Source organism: Nematocida homosporus (assembly GCF_024244095.1).
Source record: "Nematocida homosporus strain JUm1504 chromosome Unknown 4492, whole genome shotgun sequence".
Classification (NCBI taxonomy): Eukaryota; Fungi; Microsporidia; genus Nematocida; species Nematocida homosporus.
The window spans coordinates 1-17,458 of NW_026250657.1; the positions used below are offsets into that span (position 1 = coordinate 1).

General features: G+C 41.5%; 8 protein-coding genes across 8 annotated transcripts; 2 read left to right on the forward strand and 6 right to left on the reverse strand.

Annotated features, from left to right (window-relative positions):
* Window positions 1-1,491: 1,491 nt before the first annotated feature.
* Window positions 1,492-3,912, reverse strand: NEHOM01_1808 (uncharacterized protein; the record flags this gene model as incomplete). Its single annotated transcript, XM_051490686.1, has 1 exon — window positions 1,492-3,912. The coding sequence occupies one exon, from the start codon at window positions 3,910-3,912 to the stop codon at window positions 1,492-1,494; it is 2,421 nt and encodes an 806-aa protein (XP_051346646.1).
* A 1,155-nt stretch (window positions 3,913-5,067) lies between these two features.
* NEHOM01_1809 (uncharacterized protein) lies at window positions 5,068-7,386 on the reverse strand (the record flags this gene model as incomplete). Its single annotated transcript, XM_051490687.1, has 1 exon — window positions 5,068-7,386. One exon carries the CDS (start codon window positions 7,384-7,386, stop codon window positions 5,068-5,070), a length of 2,319 nt encoding a protein of 772 aa, XP_051346647.1.
* Window positions 7,387-8,032: 646 nt separating this feature from the next.
* Window positions 8,033-8,902, reverse strand: NEHOM01_1810 (uncharacterized protein; the record flags this gene model as incomplete). Its single annotated transcript, XM_051490688.1, has 1 exon — window positions 8,033-8,902. The coding sequence occupies one exon, from the start codon at window positions 8,900-8,902 to the stop codon at window positions 8,033-8,035; it is 870 nt and encodes a 289-aa protein (XP_051346648.1).
* A 179-nt stretch (window positions 8,903-9,081) lies between these two features.
* NEHOM01_1811 (uncharacterized protein) lies at window positions 9,082-9,951 on the reverse strand (the record flags this gene model as incomplete). The annotated part of the gene is made up of 1 exon (XM_051490689.1): window positions 9,082-9,951. The coding sequence occupies one exon, from the start codon at window positions 9,949-9,951 to the stop codon at window positions 9,082-9,084; it is 870 nt and encodes a 289-aa protein (XP_051346649.1).
* Window positions 9,952-10,384: 433 nt separating this feature from the next.
* On the reverse strand, window positions 10,385-11,335 carry NEHOM01_1812 (uncharacterized protein; the record flags this gene model as incomplete). Its single annotated transcript, XM_051490690.1, has 1 exon — window positions 10,385-11,335. One exon carries the CDS (start codon window positions 11,333-11,335, stop codon window positions 10,385-10,387), a length of 951 nt encoding a protein of 316 aa, XP_051346650.1.
* A 25-nt stretch (window positions 11,336-11,360) lies between these two features.
* Window positions 11,361-12,653, forward strand: NEHOM01_1813 (26S proteasome regulatory subunit T2; the record flags this gene model as incomplete). The annotated part of the gene is made up of 1 exon (XM_051490691.1): window positions 11,361-12,653. One exon carries the CDS (start codon window positions 11,361-11,363, stop codon window positions 12,651-12,653), a length of 1,293 nt encoding a protein of 430 aa, XP_051346651.1.
* A 534-nt stretch (window positions 12,654-13,187) lies between these two features.
* On the forward strand, window positions 13,188-15,419 carry NEHOM01_1814 (DNA excision repair protein ERCC-4; the record flags this gene model as incomplete). The annotated part of the gene is made up of 1 exon (XM_051490692.1): window positions 13,188-15,419. The coding sequence occupies one exon, from the start codon at window positions 13,188-13,190 to the stop codon at window positions 15,417-15,419; it is 2,232 nt and encodes a 743-aa protein (XP_051346652.1).
* A 74-nt stretch (window positions 15,420-15,493) lies between these two features.
* NEHOM01_1815 (uncharacterized protein) lies at window positions 15,494-16,921 on the reverse strand (the record flags this gene model as incomplete). Its single annotated transcript, XM_051490693.1, has 1 exon — window positions 15,494-16,921. The coding sequence occupies one exon, from the start codon at window positions 16,919-16,921 to the stop codon at window positions 15,494-15,496; it is 1,428 nt and encodes a 475-aa protein (XP_051346653.1).
* Window positions 16,922-17,458: the final 537 nt, after the last annotated feature.

The window sequence follows — 17,458 nt, forward strand, 5'->3', positions numbered from 1 at the left end:
ATATTATGCCCGCAAGTTGATTGATTAACTCCATCGATTTATCATCGTCATTTTCTTTCATTGTAGTCATTTCTAATGCACTATGTTCATCTGTGCATGTGGCAAACCCTAACAGAAATGCTAGTAAGGCCAACAGACCAATTCGCATTACAGTAGTGTGGTGTCTTGGGGAAGGGATAGTGCCTTTCAACCAAACATGCTCAACTAAAGACCGATTTTGAAGTGGACGGATTGGTATTGGGTTATTATAGCTTAGGCTCTCTTTATCGTAAGTCATCTTGAGATAGTTCACCAACTCAGAGTATAAATACTAATTTGAGATTGTGATTTCTAATTCGAGATTTTAATCGCACTCGCTGCGATCAGTGCCAGACCGATAAGTATTACATGTAGAGAACTCACTTGAAAGTGGAGGCCGGCGAGGACACCACAAGTAGAGATAAGATAAAGAAAATTGTATAAGATTGTTATATATTGGACAGATAAATGCAATATAGTATCTGCCTGGCCTTGGCTTCATTTAGTCTGTCATCGGTTTTAGATTAAGTTATTGCATAGGCCCACATAAATATCTGCTTATAACAAGTACTATAACTTTGCATACGCTTACTAGTCCAATTCATTGCTGAAATAAACATCTCGTATATTTATCAAACATTGTGGCATACTACGGGCTTTCCGAACCCGAATATCATCACTATAAACTATAAACCAACATTAAATGACACCAACAAAGCATATCAGACGATAAAAGACAATCTTGGCAGTCTAATACTAAGTAAACACAATTATTCTACAACCAGTATCAACTACATATTAACTGCACATCAACTACATATCAATACTAATCCAATTTGACCATCTAGTATGTATTGATATAAACATATAGCCAGCATAAACTTTAACTCAATTGAAATATAAATCCAATTCAAACATGATACAATAATCAAAATGAAGAGCTCGTGTTTATTTTAAAGTTGTAGAATTGATTTGAATTAGATTGAGTTGAATTAGATTGAGTTGAGTTGGGTTGAGTTGGGTTATGTTGGATTGGATTGAGTTAAGAGAGAGAGCTAGGTTAGGTGAAGTTGCCTATTACGTTAGTATATAATTGAAAGCCAAGAAGTATCTAGCCACATTATTTTTAGATCTTATCTCATTTTCAATATGCCTTTGCTTTCCTATTCCCACCCATATATGCTTCAAGGCGGCGTCCTTATTGGAATCAAGAGATGCCTTGTTGGTGTGTGTCTTATCTAATTAATCAATGAGTGCTATACGCCCCCTAATACACTTACTAACCCAATAACGTTGACTTTATTGAAGGAAATGGAAAGAAACCCACTAAGATAGACCCACGTATAGTTTTCATAGACATAGGCCAAAACTAGTTGTCTTGCAGCCAATGTTATAATAGAAGGACCATAAGAGTAAAAAGGCCCGAAGAAAGGGCGGGTTTAGTCAGCACAGATTCACGGGCAATGCAGCCTACTAGGCGCTTTGTGCTTCGGGGAAGGGCGGCATCTCTATCCATTCTATCTGGGTGAAGTTGGATGGTGCGATCATAATGGTTGAAATGCTTTTAGCAGGAGACTGAACGTATGGCAGGGAATCTACCCGCACTTGATTGAAACGAACCAGAGTATGCTGTAGTATTCGGCTAGTTGCTGGAACACACACCCGAATATCGATAGTCATCGAATTCGTAGAAGAATAATCAGGAAGAGCATCCTTAGGCCTGAACCCAAGCTTATATAGTTTCTTGACAACCATCTCGACTAGGTGCGGCTCAACCAGGGAGTCAAACCAATGTATGATAGAGGGCCGATAGTGTACGGAAACAAGCAAATCAATCAGCATTAGAAAGAACTTCTCGGCCAGAGAACTTCTAAAATCCATTGATTTAATCAAGACCATCGTTTCAACCGTTTCAACCGTTTCTTTAACATCCGAACGGGCCTTGGCCGCGTACCTAAAGCACTGGACAATCATGTCGACCATAGCTTGGCTAATCTCAGTAGGTTTAAATTGTATAATAAACTGTGTGTAGTGGTCGAGTGGTGCTTTGAAGTATACCTTAGTGGGCTTATATGAGCCAGCATTCGATTTAGGATGATACACATCATAGTATTCATTATTGGCATAAGCTAGCAAACGAGCAAATTTCAGCACATCAAGATGACATACCGTCCTCGAGTCCGCCCAATAGGAGAATCCCGGTATTTGAGATATCTCATTAATGCGCGCTAACATCTGCTTCTTGTCATTATTCTTTGATAAATAAGAGCCAATATCAGATATGGCAATATCAATTTTGCCGGCCGGAATAGCCTTGATATATGGGATAAGAAGAGAGAAATCGATTGGTGTGACTGGATAGTCAAGGTTAACAGAGAGCCGGTTGTTTGCCATTAGTATATGGAGCAGCTGAAAAACAAACGGCAATGTGCATTCCTTAATATGCAGCTTTATAGTGTTGAGGCAGTTTGCTTGGTAACCTATTAGGGGATTAGGTTGAAACTTCTCTATTTCAAAGTCATTAAAGTTGTTACACTGGGTTGGTATTTCTAGGCTACTGAGTGTTTCTAACGTCTCGGTCAACAGCAAGAAGTGATCCTCAGTTAGTGTTACTGGCCCTTTATCGGACTTCCATTTAACTGGGTCGTATGTCAGAATAAAATCAGTCCATCGCATCCTTTGCAGCTTAGCCAAGGCCCGCAGATATTCTAATGGAGCTATTGGGTTAGTGTCTTTGTTCTTATTCTTGTCCTTGTTCTTGTGTTTTGATTTGCCTTTCTTGTTGTTCTTGTTCTTGTTTTTGTTCTTATTCTTGTCTTTAGATCGGGTGTTGTTGCTATTAGCCGGCCCGGAGTCATCAGAGTCATCAACATCAGCAGATGGTTTATGTTCTTCAGCTTTCTCGAATTTGCGTTGATGCTTATATAGAGAGTGAAAGCAAACTTGCACATGGTAGTTAATAGTGCGCAGATTAAGCAGAGCACCCAATAAGGGACGAGCAGTGCCGAGGCTGTCGCCTTGGGGGTCCTTTAGTTCCCTGTGACGGGGTTGTATGTATGCATTTGGGCTTAGAGCATCGCACAGAAAATGGATCAGGATTTGTCGGGAATACGATGGTGCACGTGTCTTACGGACTCTAGGATAGTCTACTAGAGCCTCCTTATTCATAAGCCGGCCTAGGCCATAAAGATGATCAAAATCCAGACAGAATATGATATTAACATCGGTAGAGCATAAGTGAAGTTGTAAATTTAGAAAGGTCAGAATAGCTATAGAGGTAATGACTTTTATCGTGATCGAGCCAATCTTCCTTTGGGACAATTTCCCTGCGTTCTCGACCGTATGGCCTATATCAATAAAAACGGTAGGCCCCGTCTTAGATAGTAATTGTGGCATAATTTCTTCGATATCTATAGAATCGATCTGACTACTACCTAGTAGATTTGAAAAAATCTCCCACCAGTTAATAGATAGGTCAATTGATAAATCATAAATGGCTAGATGACGTAGTTCTATAGTGTCAAGGAACCCTTCCAATCTCCGAAGAGCATCCATATCGGCAGTATTGTTTGTTAGGGCATTCAGTCTGCTACAAGATAGCCTAACCGATGGATTGCGTATATACACACAAAAGAGTTCTACCTCATGATTCTTGTATAACTCCTTCTTCGAATGGATATGAAGTTGTAGGTTTGGGAGGGTTTTAGAGGCATCCTCGGCTGATGGAACAAAAATCATGGATATAAATCTGGCTAATGAGGGTATGTCCCAGTTGCCAGTTGGCAGGGCATAATAACTGTTAGTGTTATTAAGAGCTTGGAGATCACTGCTTACAACTAAATTAAACATTGTGGTTAGTATGATTAGGATGGGAGACAACAACATACAACGCATTATGAAAAAGATAAGATTGGCAGAAAAAACAATCTATAGTCAATGATTAAGCGAGTAACATTTGGTTTCTAAGGAACACACGGGTTAATATTGTGTTGGGTTGAGTTAGTATTTGATTATAATTGGTTAGTATTGGGTTATAATTGATTAGTGTTGGAATTAGATTGGGTTTAGTTTATTGATTAGAGGCAAGTTATTGTCTCATTGGAACAAGTCTAACAAAAACAACAATTTCAAAATCATTACGTTTTTCTCGCTTTCGGTGGAACAAGAGGCACTAAGAAGTGGAGTTTCTTGTGCGGTGCCATTATCTACTCACTTGTTGCTCTTTATTCACAGTAAATCTGGCCTGCAGTACTGTTTCATGTTCTTTGGTTTAGTGCATTAAGATGGTATTGATGTGGCATTGGTTTGTATTGGCGTTGTGTTGATATTGACGGCTCTAGAGACAAGATACGATAGTTGCTTACTTTTTGCTTGGTGCCTACATGTCTTTTGTTGCGAGATACTTATTGTAGGACGCCTATTTTGAAATTCACGGACAATGAAATAGCTACTCTCTATTGGGTTAGTATTGGGTTAGCATTGGGGCTAATTCCTATGCCCATGAAAAGGAGTACACAATCTTTCAACTAAACATATTCAACCAAAGATCGGTTTAGAAGCCAACTGGGATAGAGTTTATTCAACACGGCTTACTCGAGTTAGTATTGTATTGAACTAGATTTTTATAACATGTGTTCTAATTGCCATACTTGTTGCCGGGCACCATCTTGAGATAGTTCTCAGATTCAGCTAAGTTTATAATTCCAACTGTAATATCAAAATTCAAAACTTTGCCAACAATCTTTTTGATCAAATACCAATCCAATAAAGAGCACTTCCCCTGTAAATAGCACATTTAAATACTAGTAAGATATAATGCATTTAAATCGTGCCAAAGTGGTTTGTGTATATGTGTCCCATAAGCTGAACCCCAATTTGAACTCCGAAGAGACCGCCAGCTGTTTTGGAATATAATAGGACACATGAAACGAATACGTTCTTTTGTTTAACATACACTATTAAAGACTTTCGCCAACGTTCAAATCACGACTCTTTATTAAGTTGGTATCAAGTTAGTATCAAGTTAGTATCAAGTTAGTACTGAATTAGTTATTGAGGTGGTGTCGTGTTAGTATTGGATTGGGGCCCGACATCTTCGGCTGTGTTGCTAGGAGTTGCTCCTACAACGACTGGATTGTTTAGAGAACTCGTTTCCTCTGGGCCCAAAGGTATAGATTCAGAAGTTGCTGAATCAGATTGGGGCTTAGTAGATGGCGTAGGGTCGGAATTGACCGGGGCTATTTCAGTGTTCTGGAGTGGATGGATAAAAGTCCACTTATAAAACGTGTTAGAATCCGGGACTACCCATTCAACCATAAGAATCAGTTGCATATTGCTGATCGAAGGAAAGCTTGCTTTAGAGGCCACGAATCCACACGTTTGTACAAACACGAGAAACTCCTTTAAGATAGAATCGCGTGCTCGGATTTTAAACATTCGGATACAACAGGGTCGATATCGTATGCGCAGAACAATAGTAAGGAACACTCTAATCACCTCAAATAATTTATCATCGCTGAAACACTCAAACCTAATGTCAATGCAACAAGGAAAAATCACCATCGGAACTTTTGGGTAATCTATACAGAGTGTATCAATAGTGTTAAGATTTTGAAGCACCCTCTGGTAGTTCTTATAATGAAAATGACGCACAGCTAGTGGGGTATTTGTCCAGAGGTACCGCTGGAAGTAGGTTCCAGGAACATCCCCGACAGGAAACTTCTCAAGTGTGGCAGCAGATTCACAATATTCGGCATTACCATAAACAAGTAGTTGGGCCATTCCTGTTAAAGAAACGGGGGGGCGGGGGAAAGGTATAGTCGGATTATTCACTAATTTATGTGAAAACAGACTCTTAAGATTCGCGAGCACTTTCTTTGGGTCTTGATCTTCTTGATTAAGGTACATGCCCAACCCAAGGATATCTATCTCTATATTGTGATCCTGCAAGTCGTTCATATTAGCGAGAAACCGAGGAAGATTAACTATTTTATCACTAAAGTCAACACTAACCTTTAGGCATGGAGACAAGAGCCCTCGCATAACACTGTTAACAAACATCTCATTGGAATTAAAGAACACCAGAATAATATTCTTACTAGTTACGATACGCTCTGTAATTGAAGGGATCGGGTTAGCCACAGAACCAAACTCCCGCAAATAAACAAGCTTATTTGGACACGAAATTGCTTCGATAGTTGTAACCAATAAGGAGAGATGGTCCGCGGTCAGTTTTTCAGTACCCCACTTATACGGACTATAGGTAATGCCCATACAGTTAAAAGAGAAGCTGGTTACTAGGTTCTGCAACTTATCTATTAAACTTAGATCCTTTTTGTTCTTTCTGGGCTTTGGCTGGGCCTTCTTTTTGACTTTGTTCTTCTTCTTACCCTTAGATTTGGTGCGTTTGTTAGTTGATTGGGACTCTTCAGGCTCTTCATTCTTTTCAGATGCCTGTTGCAATCTGCAATAGTGCGTATATAGGGAGTAGAAGCATATTTCTAGTGAAACAAAGAAATCCCTGGGCCGTTCGGCTTGAAGTTGCATAAGGTGTCGAGATAAGTAAGTGTTAGTGTGTAAAAGCTCGGGCAGAAAGTGGGCAGTAACCGGCCGTGTTATATCGCGCTGGTTTTTGACACCGCCCCATGCCAGGTCGACCTTGCGTTCCGTCAAGTTATTATCGCCATGTATATGATCATAATTAAGGTTAAGAATAACCTTGAAGATAGACGACTTAGCATAAAGATTTAAAGTCAGAAAGAAGTTAACTGCTATTGTTGTAACAAGCTTACAAACTGTCTCGTCTATTTTACCACCCTCCTTTACCATCTGCAGATCTATTGCATTGTCCTTAAGAATGGTTTGATTGTTAATATAAGACAAAGGACTTAACTCATTGGGAGAAGGGCAACCTTCATAGATATAAAGCATACTCACATCAATAACACGAATTAGCATCGAAAAGACCGCACAAACATCTTGTGATGCCAAAGCCGAAAACTCACGAATATACAAACACTCGAAGCGCAGAAGTATAATCCTTGGTATAAGATTGAAAAGTGTCGTCACATTTCTCGGTATTTTCATCAGCTCTATTAGCTTACTATAGAGCAAATCGCTCACCGTATTATAGACAACCACCCCATAATGCGGCACTTGAGACACATGATTGACATCCGTCATAGAAAATAACATGTCAAGGCCCTCCTTATCGTCATCGTCCAAAGGATATGACACAAGAATGTATTCTAAGAAGGCTGTAAGTGCCACCCTAACACTTTCAGTCGGCAAAATCATGGGTTCAGCTTCCTTATTACATTTCGACTCAGTTTGACTAAGCACATAGCCAAACAGCAGTGCTACCAGCATCCATTCTGAAATTAACAATCCCCAACGCATCGAAGTCTAGATACAATCGAAAGAAAAAACAAGATAGATAAGAGCAGGTGCCGGTGGATTCAAACTATTAATTCAATGACAAGAATCTCACTTATGCTTTCAAGTCTATCTATCCCATACAAGCGCCAAACCCAATCAAATATATCTTATTAAACCCAAGCAATAACATACTACAATGTACAATACTAACCCAATACAACTCTATTAAAGAATTCCTTGAAACAACTATCGACGTCTTTTATTGGTATTAGTATTGGTATTGGTGTTAGTATTAGTGCTAGTATTGGTGTTAGTATTGGCATTAGTGTGTGCTAAGTAGTGGTCGTATGGCAGCACTACACATATCTAGATTCAGTCTAAACACAACTTAACACAATTCAATACTATCTAAGACAAACTCAATCAAATCAAACCCAACCCAAACACAACTCAATACCAAACCAAACCAAACCCAACCAAACACAACCCAACTCATACCCAAACCCAACTCAATACCAACTCAACTCAATACCAAAATCGAAAGAAGGTTTATTTTACAGAAACAGCTGCGACTAAGTTATCTTGTATACTCATCTGTCCTCAGAAGTGATGTATCCTTAAATGTCTTTAAGCACGCTTAAACTCGCACCTTAAGTGGGGATACTACTTTTGGTCCTGCAATCATTGGAGTAGGCTCCTCATCATCGCCTTCCTCATCATCACCTTCTTCTTCTTCTTCCTCGTCGTCACCTTCATCATCGCCACCATTGGTGTCATCGCCATTGTCAGATGAACCGGGAGTGCTGGGCTGAATTACAATTTCCGGGTCGTAAGGCGAAATTAAGCCACTGCCACAGGGAATGGTGGCATAGAAGATGATTTCAGCCTTAGGATTGGGCAGCACATAGATGCGGTGGCGTAAAAGGTTATCCGTTTCAAAGATACCGCCAACATCCATTCGCGTCTCGGCTGGGAAGAACATAACTCCTGGGAAGACTCGCCAGGCCAAGCCATTGTCATTAGAAATGATCTCATCCACAGAAGAAGAAGGAGCAACATTGAGCCAGTCAAGTTGAATTGAAGTAAGCAAGTAAGGTGCTTTCTTGGCATCGCCAATAGTAAGGTACTCCATACCTGCCGGAGGCTCAGCACCACTGTCCAAAATAATCTCAAAGCGACACTCCAAGTAAGGCGTGCCAAGCATCAGACCACCTGCACCAGAGAAGCCCGTATGTGCCGTTAAAGTACGCGTAGCTACTCCTAGATCTTCCGAGCCAGAAGAGATTGTGTAATTATCCACAATGGAAGTATCACCAGTTGTCCGACTAACAAAGGTTAAGTTGGCAATGATAGGAGTGGAGTTAGTTGTGTTGGTGGTAGCCGGGTTTACTTCAATAGCAATAGCACCCGGAGCTTCAGAGAAATGCATATCAAAAACACTTTCAGGGATGTACGACACCGCCATAACCTGGGATGCAATCATAGCAACTATGCTTAGTAGCTTCATTGTTCAATAGCCAAACAATCGTATTTATACTTTTCACCTGAGTCTAGAACCCTCTCCAGATATGGATCTTATAGCTATTTTACCTTGTTCCGGTCTAATGCCTTTTTAATAGTCCAAAAGGACCTTATCCGCCATTCCAAAACAACAATTCGTCAAAAAACAGCTAAATTGAGTTTCATTTAAAGTATGTCATTATTAGGATCAATAGACATCTGCACATCCTGTAGGGCAGAAATCACTTCAGGAGAGACTTTGTGCGTCTTGCGGAAGTAAGTAATGTTCTTTTCTAGTTCATCACTAGCTGCTTGTGAAGTCGTCTTAGTACGCATCATTTGGTAGATAATCTTAGTTTCAATTCGTGTCTCGTCCATTTGGTTCATAATCGCTGAACATTCATCCGTACGACCGACAATAATGCCACAAAGAATAGCACAGAAGAAGAAACTTGTTTTCTCAATCACTTGGCCTAAGGCACTGTTGTCCTCAGATAGTTCCTTGTACAACTCAAAGGCCTTTTCATAGTTCTTGCGTCGCATTTCTAGTTCAGCACATTGCACTAGAATATTACGACGATTGATACACATCTTAGCCTGGCCATACAAAGAAGCAGCCTTATAAAGATACTCTAAAGCAGTTGTATCTTTCTTGAGCTCAAGGAAGGACTTAGCTGTTTTAACTGCTAGAATAGCTGCCATAGAGAAATCACGAATGTGCATAGTTGCTACATCAAAAGCTCGGCCGTAAGCAACTGTACACATATCTTTATCAACAATATAGTATGCCTCAGCTGCCTTAACAAAAGCCGAAGAGGATTCATACATAGACTCTTCTTTACCATCGCCAAATAGAATCTCGGCGGCCTTGTAGAAAAGTTCGGCTGATTTAGTGTAATTACTGGCATTTCCGTAGGCCTGGGCGGCTTGAATATAGAGATCGGCAGCATGTGGTAGATCTACTTGTGAAAGAAGTCGAGAAAAGAAACTCCCACTCTTCTTATAATAGGAATCTGCTTTCTTTTCTAATTCTTCGGGTGATAGTGTTGGTGACATAGTAAATAAAAAGAATTAGAGTAAATAGATGTATAGGTGTATTGAGTTGGTGTTTAGTTAGGGTATAGTTAATGTTTAGGTGAGGTAGGTTGGTATATAGTTGGTGTATAGTTAGTAGTGACGTATTGAGTCGAGTTGGGATTTAGATTGTATTAGTATTGTGTTAGTATTGTGTTAGTATTGAGTTAAGGCAGATAGTATTTAGATTGTGTTAGTATTTAGATTGGTATTTATTGAATTGAGTTGAGTTGGTATTTAGATTGTGTTGCGATGGTATTAAGTTGAGGTAGATGGTATTATTAAGTTGGGGATTGATATGCTGTGAATTAAATCTTGTTTGTATTAAGTTGTTATTAAGTTAGTATTAAGTTGTTGTGGGATTAGATTAGATGGGGATTAGATGGGATTGGTTGGGAAATAACCATAACCCAACTCAGATGTCATCAGATTCATCTTCGGAAATGCCATATTCTTGTTTGAGATCTTCTATGGTTAGGTAGTTAAGATGGCTGGCTGCATGTGCTGCTGAAGTATTTAGTCGCTTGGATAGGTTAGATAGTGCACTGCTCCAGTCAAATCCTTTTTGCTTGGTCTGAACTAGACCATAATCGATGCCCATTTGCCTAGCAAGTGACCATAGTTCTGGAACCTGCCGTCGCTCCAAAATATACTGTAAAGTATCGACATCTTTAGTATCGGTCATATAGGCCTTAATAGTTGCTTTGGCAGCCATAGGATTGCGCCGTAAGTACACCTTGGTAGCCACCACACTCTTCTGGCCCCGACCGTTCAAATACTTAACCAGTAACTCTAAATCTCGTGACTGACCAGCTGTCTCCAAGTACTCCAAACTATCCACTTTAACCACTGCAAATACTCGGGCTAGAGCTTCAGCTTCTGGTACCATTAAGAACTCTTGCAAAATGCGCAGCAGCAACATCATAATTCCAAAGTCAAATGATCGCTCCAACCACCTAAAAGCCGAAGTGACCCAAAGCTTACAACCCGTCAAACTCTTCTGCTCATAACACACCCGGCCCTCCAGCACAACCTTCATTCTTTCCAGTTCCGGATTCGGCCCTTTTCTTTCATCTACGTACTGAGTTAGTACATCCACGGCCCTCTTCTTCTTCCCCAAGGCTAAATAAGCACAAACCAGTCGCATAATCTTCCGATCAGGATACGCAGAATCGCCCAATCGCTTAACTTGTGAATCTAACATGGCCAAACATCCGGCTATATCTCCCCTCTCCAGATCAACATTAACTGCCACCATAGGACACAACTTCCAAAGCAAGGCAGAGGACGGTTGCGAATGATCAAACCCACCAGACAATAAAAGAGATTCTATTAGATATGGATATACATCGTCACTAGCGTTCATATAGCGCCAAATCGAAAATTTGTTTATGGGTCAACAACAATCTTCGGCAAGTCGACCACCTGCCCCCCCTAAAGAGCAGCCAGAGAAGAATCTTAACCTCAAAAAGAAGAAGCGCATGCGCGGACCAGAAACTCTCTCCAAACTCCCACCTATTCTCCCCCAAACTAAGTGCAAGTTAAGACAACTTAAGTTAGAAAAAGTCCGAGATTACTTGGTATTAGAAGAGGGCATTCTTTCTTTCCAAGCCCAAACGGCCGAGGAGGGAGCCTTTTCGACCGAACGAGCTACAGTCGATAAGTTCCGTGGGTATCCCATGAACTTAGGAACTTTGGAAGAGTTTATTGATGAGAACCATGCTATTGTCAGTATTAGTACGGGCCAGGAGTACTACGTGCCAATCTACTCATTTGTTGATCGTGATGCATTAGAGCCGGGATGCACAGTCCTTCTGAACCAGCGCGAAAGTGGAGTGGTGGGAGTATTAGAAGGTGAGACTGATCCCTTAGTTAGTGTGATGAAGTTAGAGAAAGCGCCACTGGAGACTTATGCGGATATTGGTGGACTGGAGCAACAGATTCAGGAAATCAAGGAGGCCGTTGAATTGCCCTTAACTAATCCCGAACTTTATGACGAAATGGGCATTAAACCGCCCAAGGGTGTTATTCTGTATGGTGCGCCAGGGACGGGCAAGACTCTTTTAGCTAAGGCAGTTGCTAACCAGACTTCAGCCACCTTTTTACGTATTGTTGGTTCTGAGCTTATTCAGAAGTACTTGGGAGAAGGTCCTAAACTAGTGCGAGAGTTGTTTAAGGCTGCGGAAATGCATACACCGGCAATTATCTTTATTGATGAAATTGATGCGATTGGGACTAAGCGGTATGATACGACTTCTGGTGGAGAGAAGGAAATAGAAAGGACAATGTTGGAATTGCTTAATCAACTGGATGGGTTTGATACGTCTTCAGATATCAAAGTCATTATGGCAACCAATCGCATTGAGAGTCTAGATCCGGCTCTAATCCGGCCGGGTCGAATCGATCGTAAGATTGAGTTCCCAGTTCCCGATATTCAAACCAAGCGAAAGATCTTCAGCATTCACACTAATCGCATGACTCTAGCCAAGGACGTAGTACTGAACGATATGATCGGCACGAATGAGGATTTAAGTGGAGCGGATATCAAAGCCATATGTACTGAGGCCGGCATGTTGGCCCTTCGTGAGAGACGAAAGCAAGTAACCATGCAAGACTTCATTAAGGCCAAAGAAAAGGTCCAAGCCACCAAGTTGGAAGTCGTCCCTGCCGCTCTTTATGCTTAAGAATAAACGGTTGTGTTGAGTTAGTTTAGGTTTAGTTTGAGTTAAGTTGGGTTAAATTTGAGTTGAGTTAAGTTGAGTTGAGTTAAGTTTGAGGTAGGTTTGAGTTGAGTCGGATTGTACTAAGCTGTATTATGTTATTGCAATGCGCAATACTAACGCAATACCAATGCAATACCAACGCAACTCAAGCCAACTCTATTAAAGATATTCCTTGAGGTGAGTATCGATGTCTTTTATTGGAGAAGTATGGTTGTGTTGAGATAGGATTGGGTTAGCATTGGGCTAGATACGCAAAACCCAAATGGTTAAATGAGGTTAGTGTTAGTAGAAGTAGGAGGGTTGGTAGAAGCGCGTACTAAGTAATAATCAGAGTGATCGTGTTAGTATTGTGTTGTGGTCGTATGACCGCATTGTAATTATACTATGTTGATGTAAGGTTTATTGAGCTAGCACTTAGTTGATGCCCAAATAACACTAACCCCATACTAACCCAATACTTCAAGCGGTATTTAAGTTTGGCCGAGTAAAGAATTTATGCTAGCCCATGAGCGACGCATAGTCCATGAAGTAATGCACACTTCTAAGTCCATACATTTGTTATACCAAGGGATCCGCTTAGAACGGATCGTTTGCCAAATCTTAAGATCCTCTTGGGAGCACGAACAGACTTTGGTAATTATTGGAGCCCCCGAAACGTTTATCAACCGTGTAATTGCTAAAGAGGCCGAAAATCCAGCCGCCGAAATCATTAATACTACTAATTCTCCAGTTGAGCTCAGTAGTGCAAATCAAACAATTGAAATTAGTCCCACCAAGACGGCCACTAAGAGTACCAAACAACCAGCAAAAAAGAAGCCCACCAATCGAGTCAATACCAAATCAACTCAATCCAATCCCAACCCAACTCAATCCCAACTTAACACTACTCTAACTAACGTCAAGACAAAACAGCGCAAACTTCCTAATCTCAAGCGAACTAACAAGAGTCGTAATCTGGAGAGTGGGTTTAATGATAGGAAACGGGCTAGAATGTATTTAGAGGGTGGAACACTGTTCACTTCAGAAGTTGGCTTTTTATCTGACTTATTAAAGGGTCGTGTGCCTGAAGATAAAGTGCGAGTGGTTTATTTACTTGGTGGAGGATGCTTGAACTCTTCACGTACTAATCGTGAGTTTATCCTCTTTGGAATGAAGTCATGGTTCAATGTTCTGATGGTTTATGATGAAGAGTACTCCTTTGCTGAGGTAGTTAAACAAGGCGGATTTAGTGGGCCAAGTATCTTTCTTTATCCTTTCTTTAGGAGATGTGTGATGAAATCCTTTGATGATTTTGATGTTACTGAAATAGAGTCCCCAATGGACTCAGGCCGACTAGCTATGCAAACGGACATTCTAGAGCTAAGTCGGAAGCTAGAACAACTGCCGGAAGTTACTAAATATGACCGATATATTTGGCGGATGAAAGCCCATCTTAAACAAGCCATCACTTATCTATTCAACACAGATATTGCTTTATTCAAGGCATACTTCATTCGGATCACGTCGGTTGAGTACAGCACTGAAATCCTCGAAAACTTCTACGGCGCCAGTGAAACACCAGGTGAGTGCGAAACTAAGTACCGCCACCTGCTTACTTGGCTCATGCACGACTCCATTGAAGAAATCACTCAAATTGCCGAACATCTAGCCCAGGAAGAAACACAGCCTCCTAAGCTGCGGCTACTTAAAGACCTACTAAAAGCCAAACCAGAAGCCACCATCTCAGTTCTTGGGTACAATCTTTTTGATATGCCTTTTACCGGTCTAGATACTCCCATCCATCACTCCTCTTATCTCATATCTGAAATCAACCGAATTGCATTTCAACCCCACCCCCATCTTGTACTCCTAAACTATAACATCAGTCTTCTTCGCCGGATCAAACTACTTCGCAAGAAATGGATTAAAACCGGCGCCAACATTGAAATCGTCATTATTTCTATTAAAGACTCCGCCGAGAATCTCTTTATCCTCGAAGAGATCAAAAACGAGAAAGATCGCTTTATCTCCGCCATTGGGCTTAAAAAGAACCGTCCAGCCCATATTGTCCACGAACCTTTCATGGTTACATCCAACAATCCTGCCGCTCCTTCCCTCTCAATTGATGTCCGAGAAATGCGCTCAACTCTTCCTCTCCATCTGGCCAAACGGTTCTCAGGCGACCTTAATTTTGACTTCACCTTCTTGCTCATGGGCGATTACGTTCTTAATGGGACCTACTTCATTGAAAGAAAGTCCATTCCCGACTTAATCAGCTCATTCCGCACTGGCCGTCTCTTCAAACAACTAGAAGCCATTATCTGTGCCCAAGAAGAGGCCTATCTGCTTATTGAGTTCCCTGAAAACGATAAGATCAGTTTATATGCATATGTGCAAAGCCGACAACTTGACATCGATCTTATCTACCGCCTAACCTCTCTACTTCGCAGTTTAAAACAAGTCCATCTTTATTTCTCTAACTCTAACTCTCTTTCCGCCGCCCTCATCAAATACCTCTCTCGCAAGCCAGCTTCGGCCCTTAGCACTCCAGCTGCTTCCTCACACGGTCATCTTGAATGCCTTCTTTCTCTTCCCGGTGTTGATCGCTCCAATATTCATCTTTTATTCCAGAACTTCAACTCCCTCTACGATCTTATTCAAGCCGATCTCTTCCAGCTAGTTCTTGCTCTTGGTCCAGATCTAGGCCACCAAATCTTCGATTTCTTTAATGAGCCCATCCAATCGTAGTCTTCTAGATCGTAATCTTTTAGATTGTAATCTCCTAGCCTTTCCAATCGCTTCATCCATTCTAACTACTCCGCTTAGTACCCTAGACCCGTCAGTAACACATTAGGGTTGGCTGACTGGTACATCTCACCGACCTCTCTAAGATACCGCTCGACCCAAACCCGGTGCTTCTTACTAGTGGGAACCGTCTCTATCACCCAACACAACAGCACCATTACGGATGGCGCAAACAGTTTCAAAGGAATTGTCTCAATATACGAAATAATATCTAGTACATTAGCCACATGCTCAGTCACCAGGCCTTGTGGCTCTATTTCCAACAACTCCACTAAACACTGCACATTCTTCTCCAGGACCTTTTCTAGACCCATCCGCTCATAGTCCGGTACAATCACCAGTAGTCTAGCTAAAGCCTGTCCAGCATAGAATCGGTCTAGTAACGAAGACTTCCCTGCACTAATCACGCCCAGTAAACCCCGAACTACCCCAATACTAAACCGCTGCATTGCCACCGAGCAGGCCCCACGTACACTGGCTAGAGAAGACTGATGGGCCGCAGCAAGTAACTTAAAATGGGCACACTGCATAATCAGCCCACCCGTCTTTCCTTCACCACTATTAGTCAGACTAGAATGGAAGGCCGGGCCTAGCACAAATAAAAGCTCTCTCTCGTATAGTTGATTATTGGCTTCTTTTACCAGTCCGTCTAAGTACCAGCCCACTACCCATTCTATTCCTATCAAGTTACCTGCACCTTCCAGCCACTTAACCAGTGAGTTATGCACTACTCCGTACTCGTCCTGAAAAGCAAATATATCCTTGTAGGCCGTTGGGAGTACTCGTTTGGCCGTAGCAAAGTACTGTGGTACAAACAAGGCTGGCTTGCGACGGTGCACCAGAAAGTGCCCAGTACCAAAGGCTTCTTCTTCCGCTAAGATGCGGTAGGGCATACTTTCGGCTGCCTCAGGCTGGGCTAGGCCTAGATTCAAACCTTGTGGCTCCTCGTGATCAAACACCCCGGCATAGACCTGTAAGAGTTTAGCCCCGGCCCAGGCATTCAGTAAAGTCAGTGACCGACAATCCGATAAGCATAGAACCAATCTGTCCTTACATCCATGCTCCCGGCTTAGTTCTAAAGTTTGGGCTAATACCTCCATAATAACTATTGTGCACTCTGGAGGTGTCTCAACAACTTCCTCAGCTAAACTCTCCTCCATTTCACGCCGCACTATCTCTGAGAGTACATAAAGACACTTTACACTACAAAACAGTTCTAAATACTCACCAGCAGTCTCAGGCACCTGCAAACACTCCATCAAAATACGTAGAGCTACTATCTTGGTTAAACTTGGCACATTTCCATGAACTATCACTCTCCCTAATAATGCGGCTGGCAAAAGCACTTTCTTCTTAAGTGCCGCTGATAGAGCCACAAATAACTCTTCTACATCCTTTCCCAAAGCCTCAGATACCCGATGTGCCACCTCATACTCTCCCTCCATCTAAAATATTTGCGATACGTATCGCCATCTACTCTGTTCTCTTCTCCAGTCCACCCCCAAGTAAGCTGCCATTCAAGTAGTATGTATTCGGTTGGTATTCGGTTAGGAGTGGGTTAGGATTTACTAGTGATTTACTATTTGGTATGTAGTTGTTTACTGTCAAAGACACAAAGACCCATAATTACCAAGATTATCATCTGATTCAATACCAATCCAACACCATTACAATGCCAATCCAATACCAATCCAATACTAACCCAATAAAGCAATGCGTGCTTGCCAAGGAACACCCACGTACATTCTACTTTAATTATTCAGAGTATAAGGCATCAAACAGATACCCAGATGACCTCCAGTCAACAGATATACCTCCACTTAATCTAGTCTTAACCAACACTACCCCACTTCTAATCTTGAATACACTTCGCCATGTCAATAAAACTAACCGCACATCTAGTCCATCCATGCCTCGCTTCTACCGAATGGAACGAAGTACAATTCAACAGAAGAAACTCTCTGTCCGACCATCTTAACATC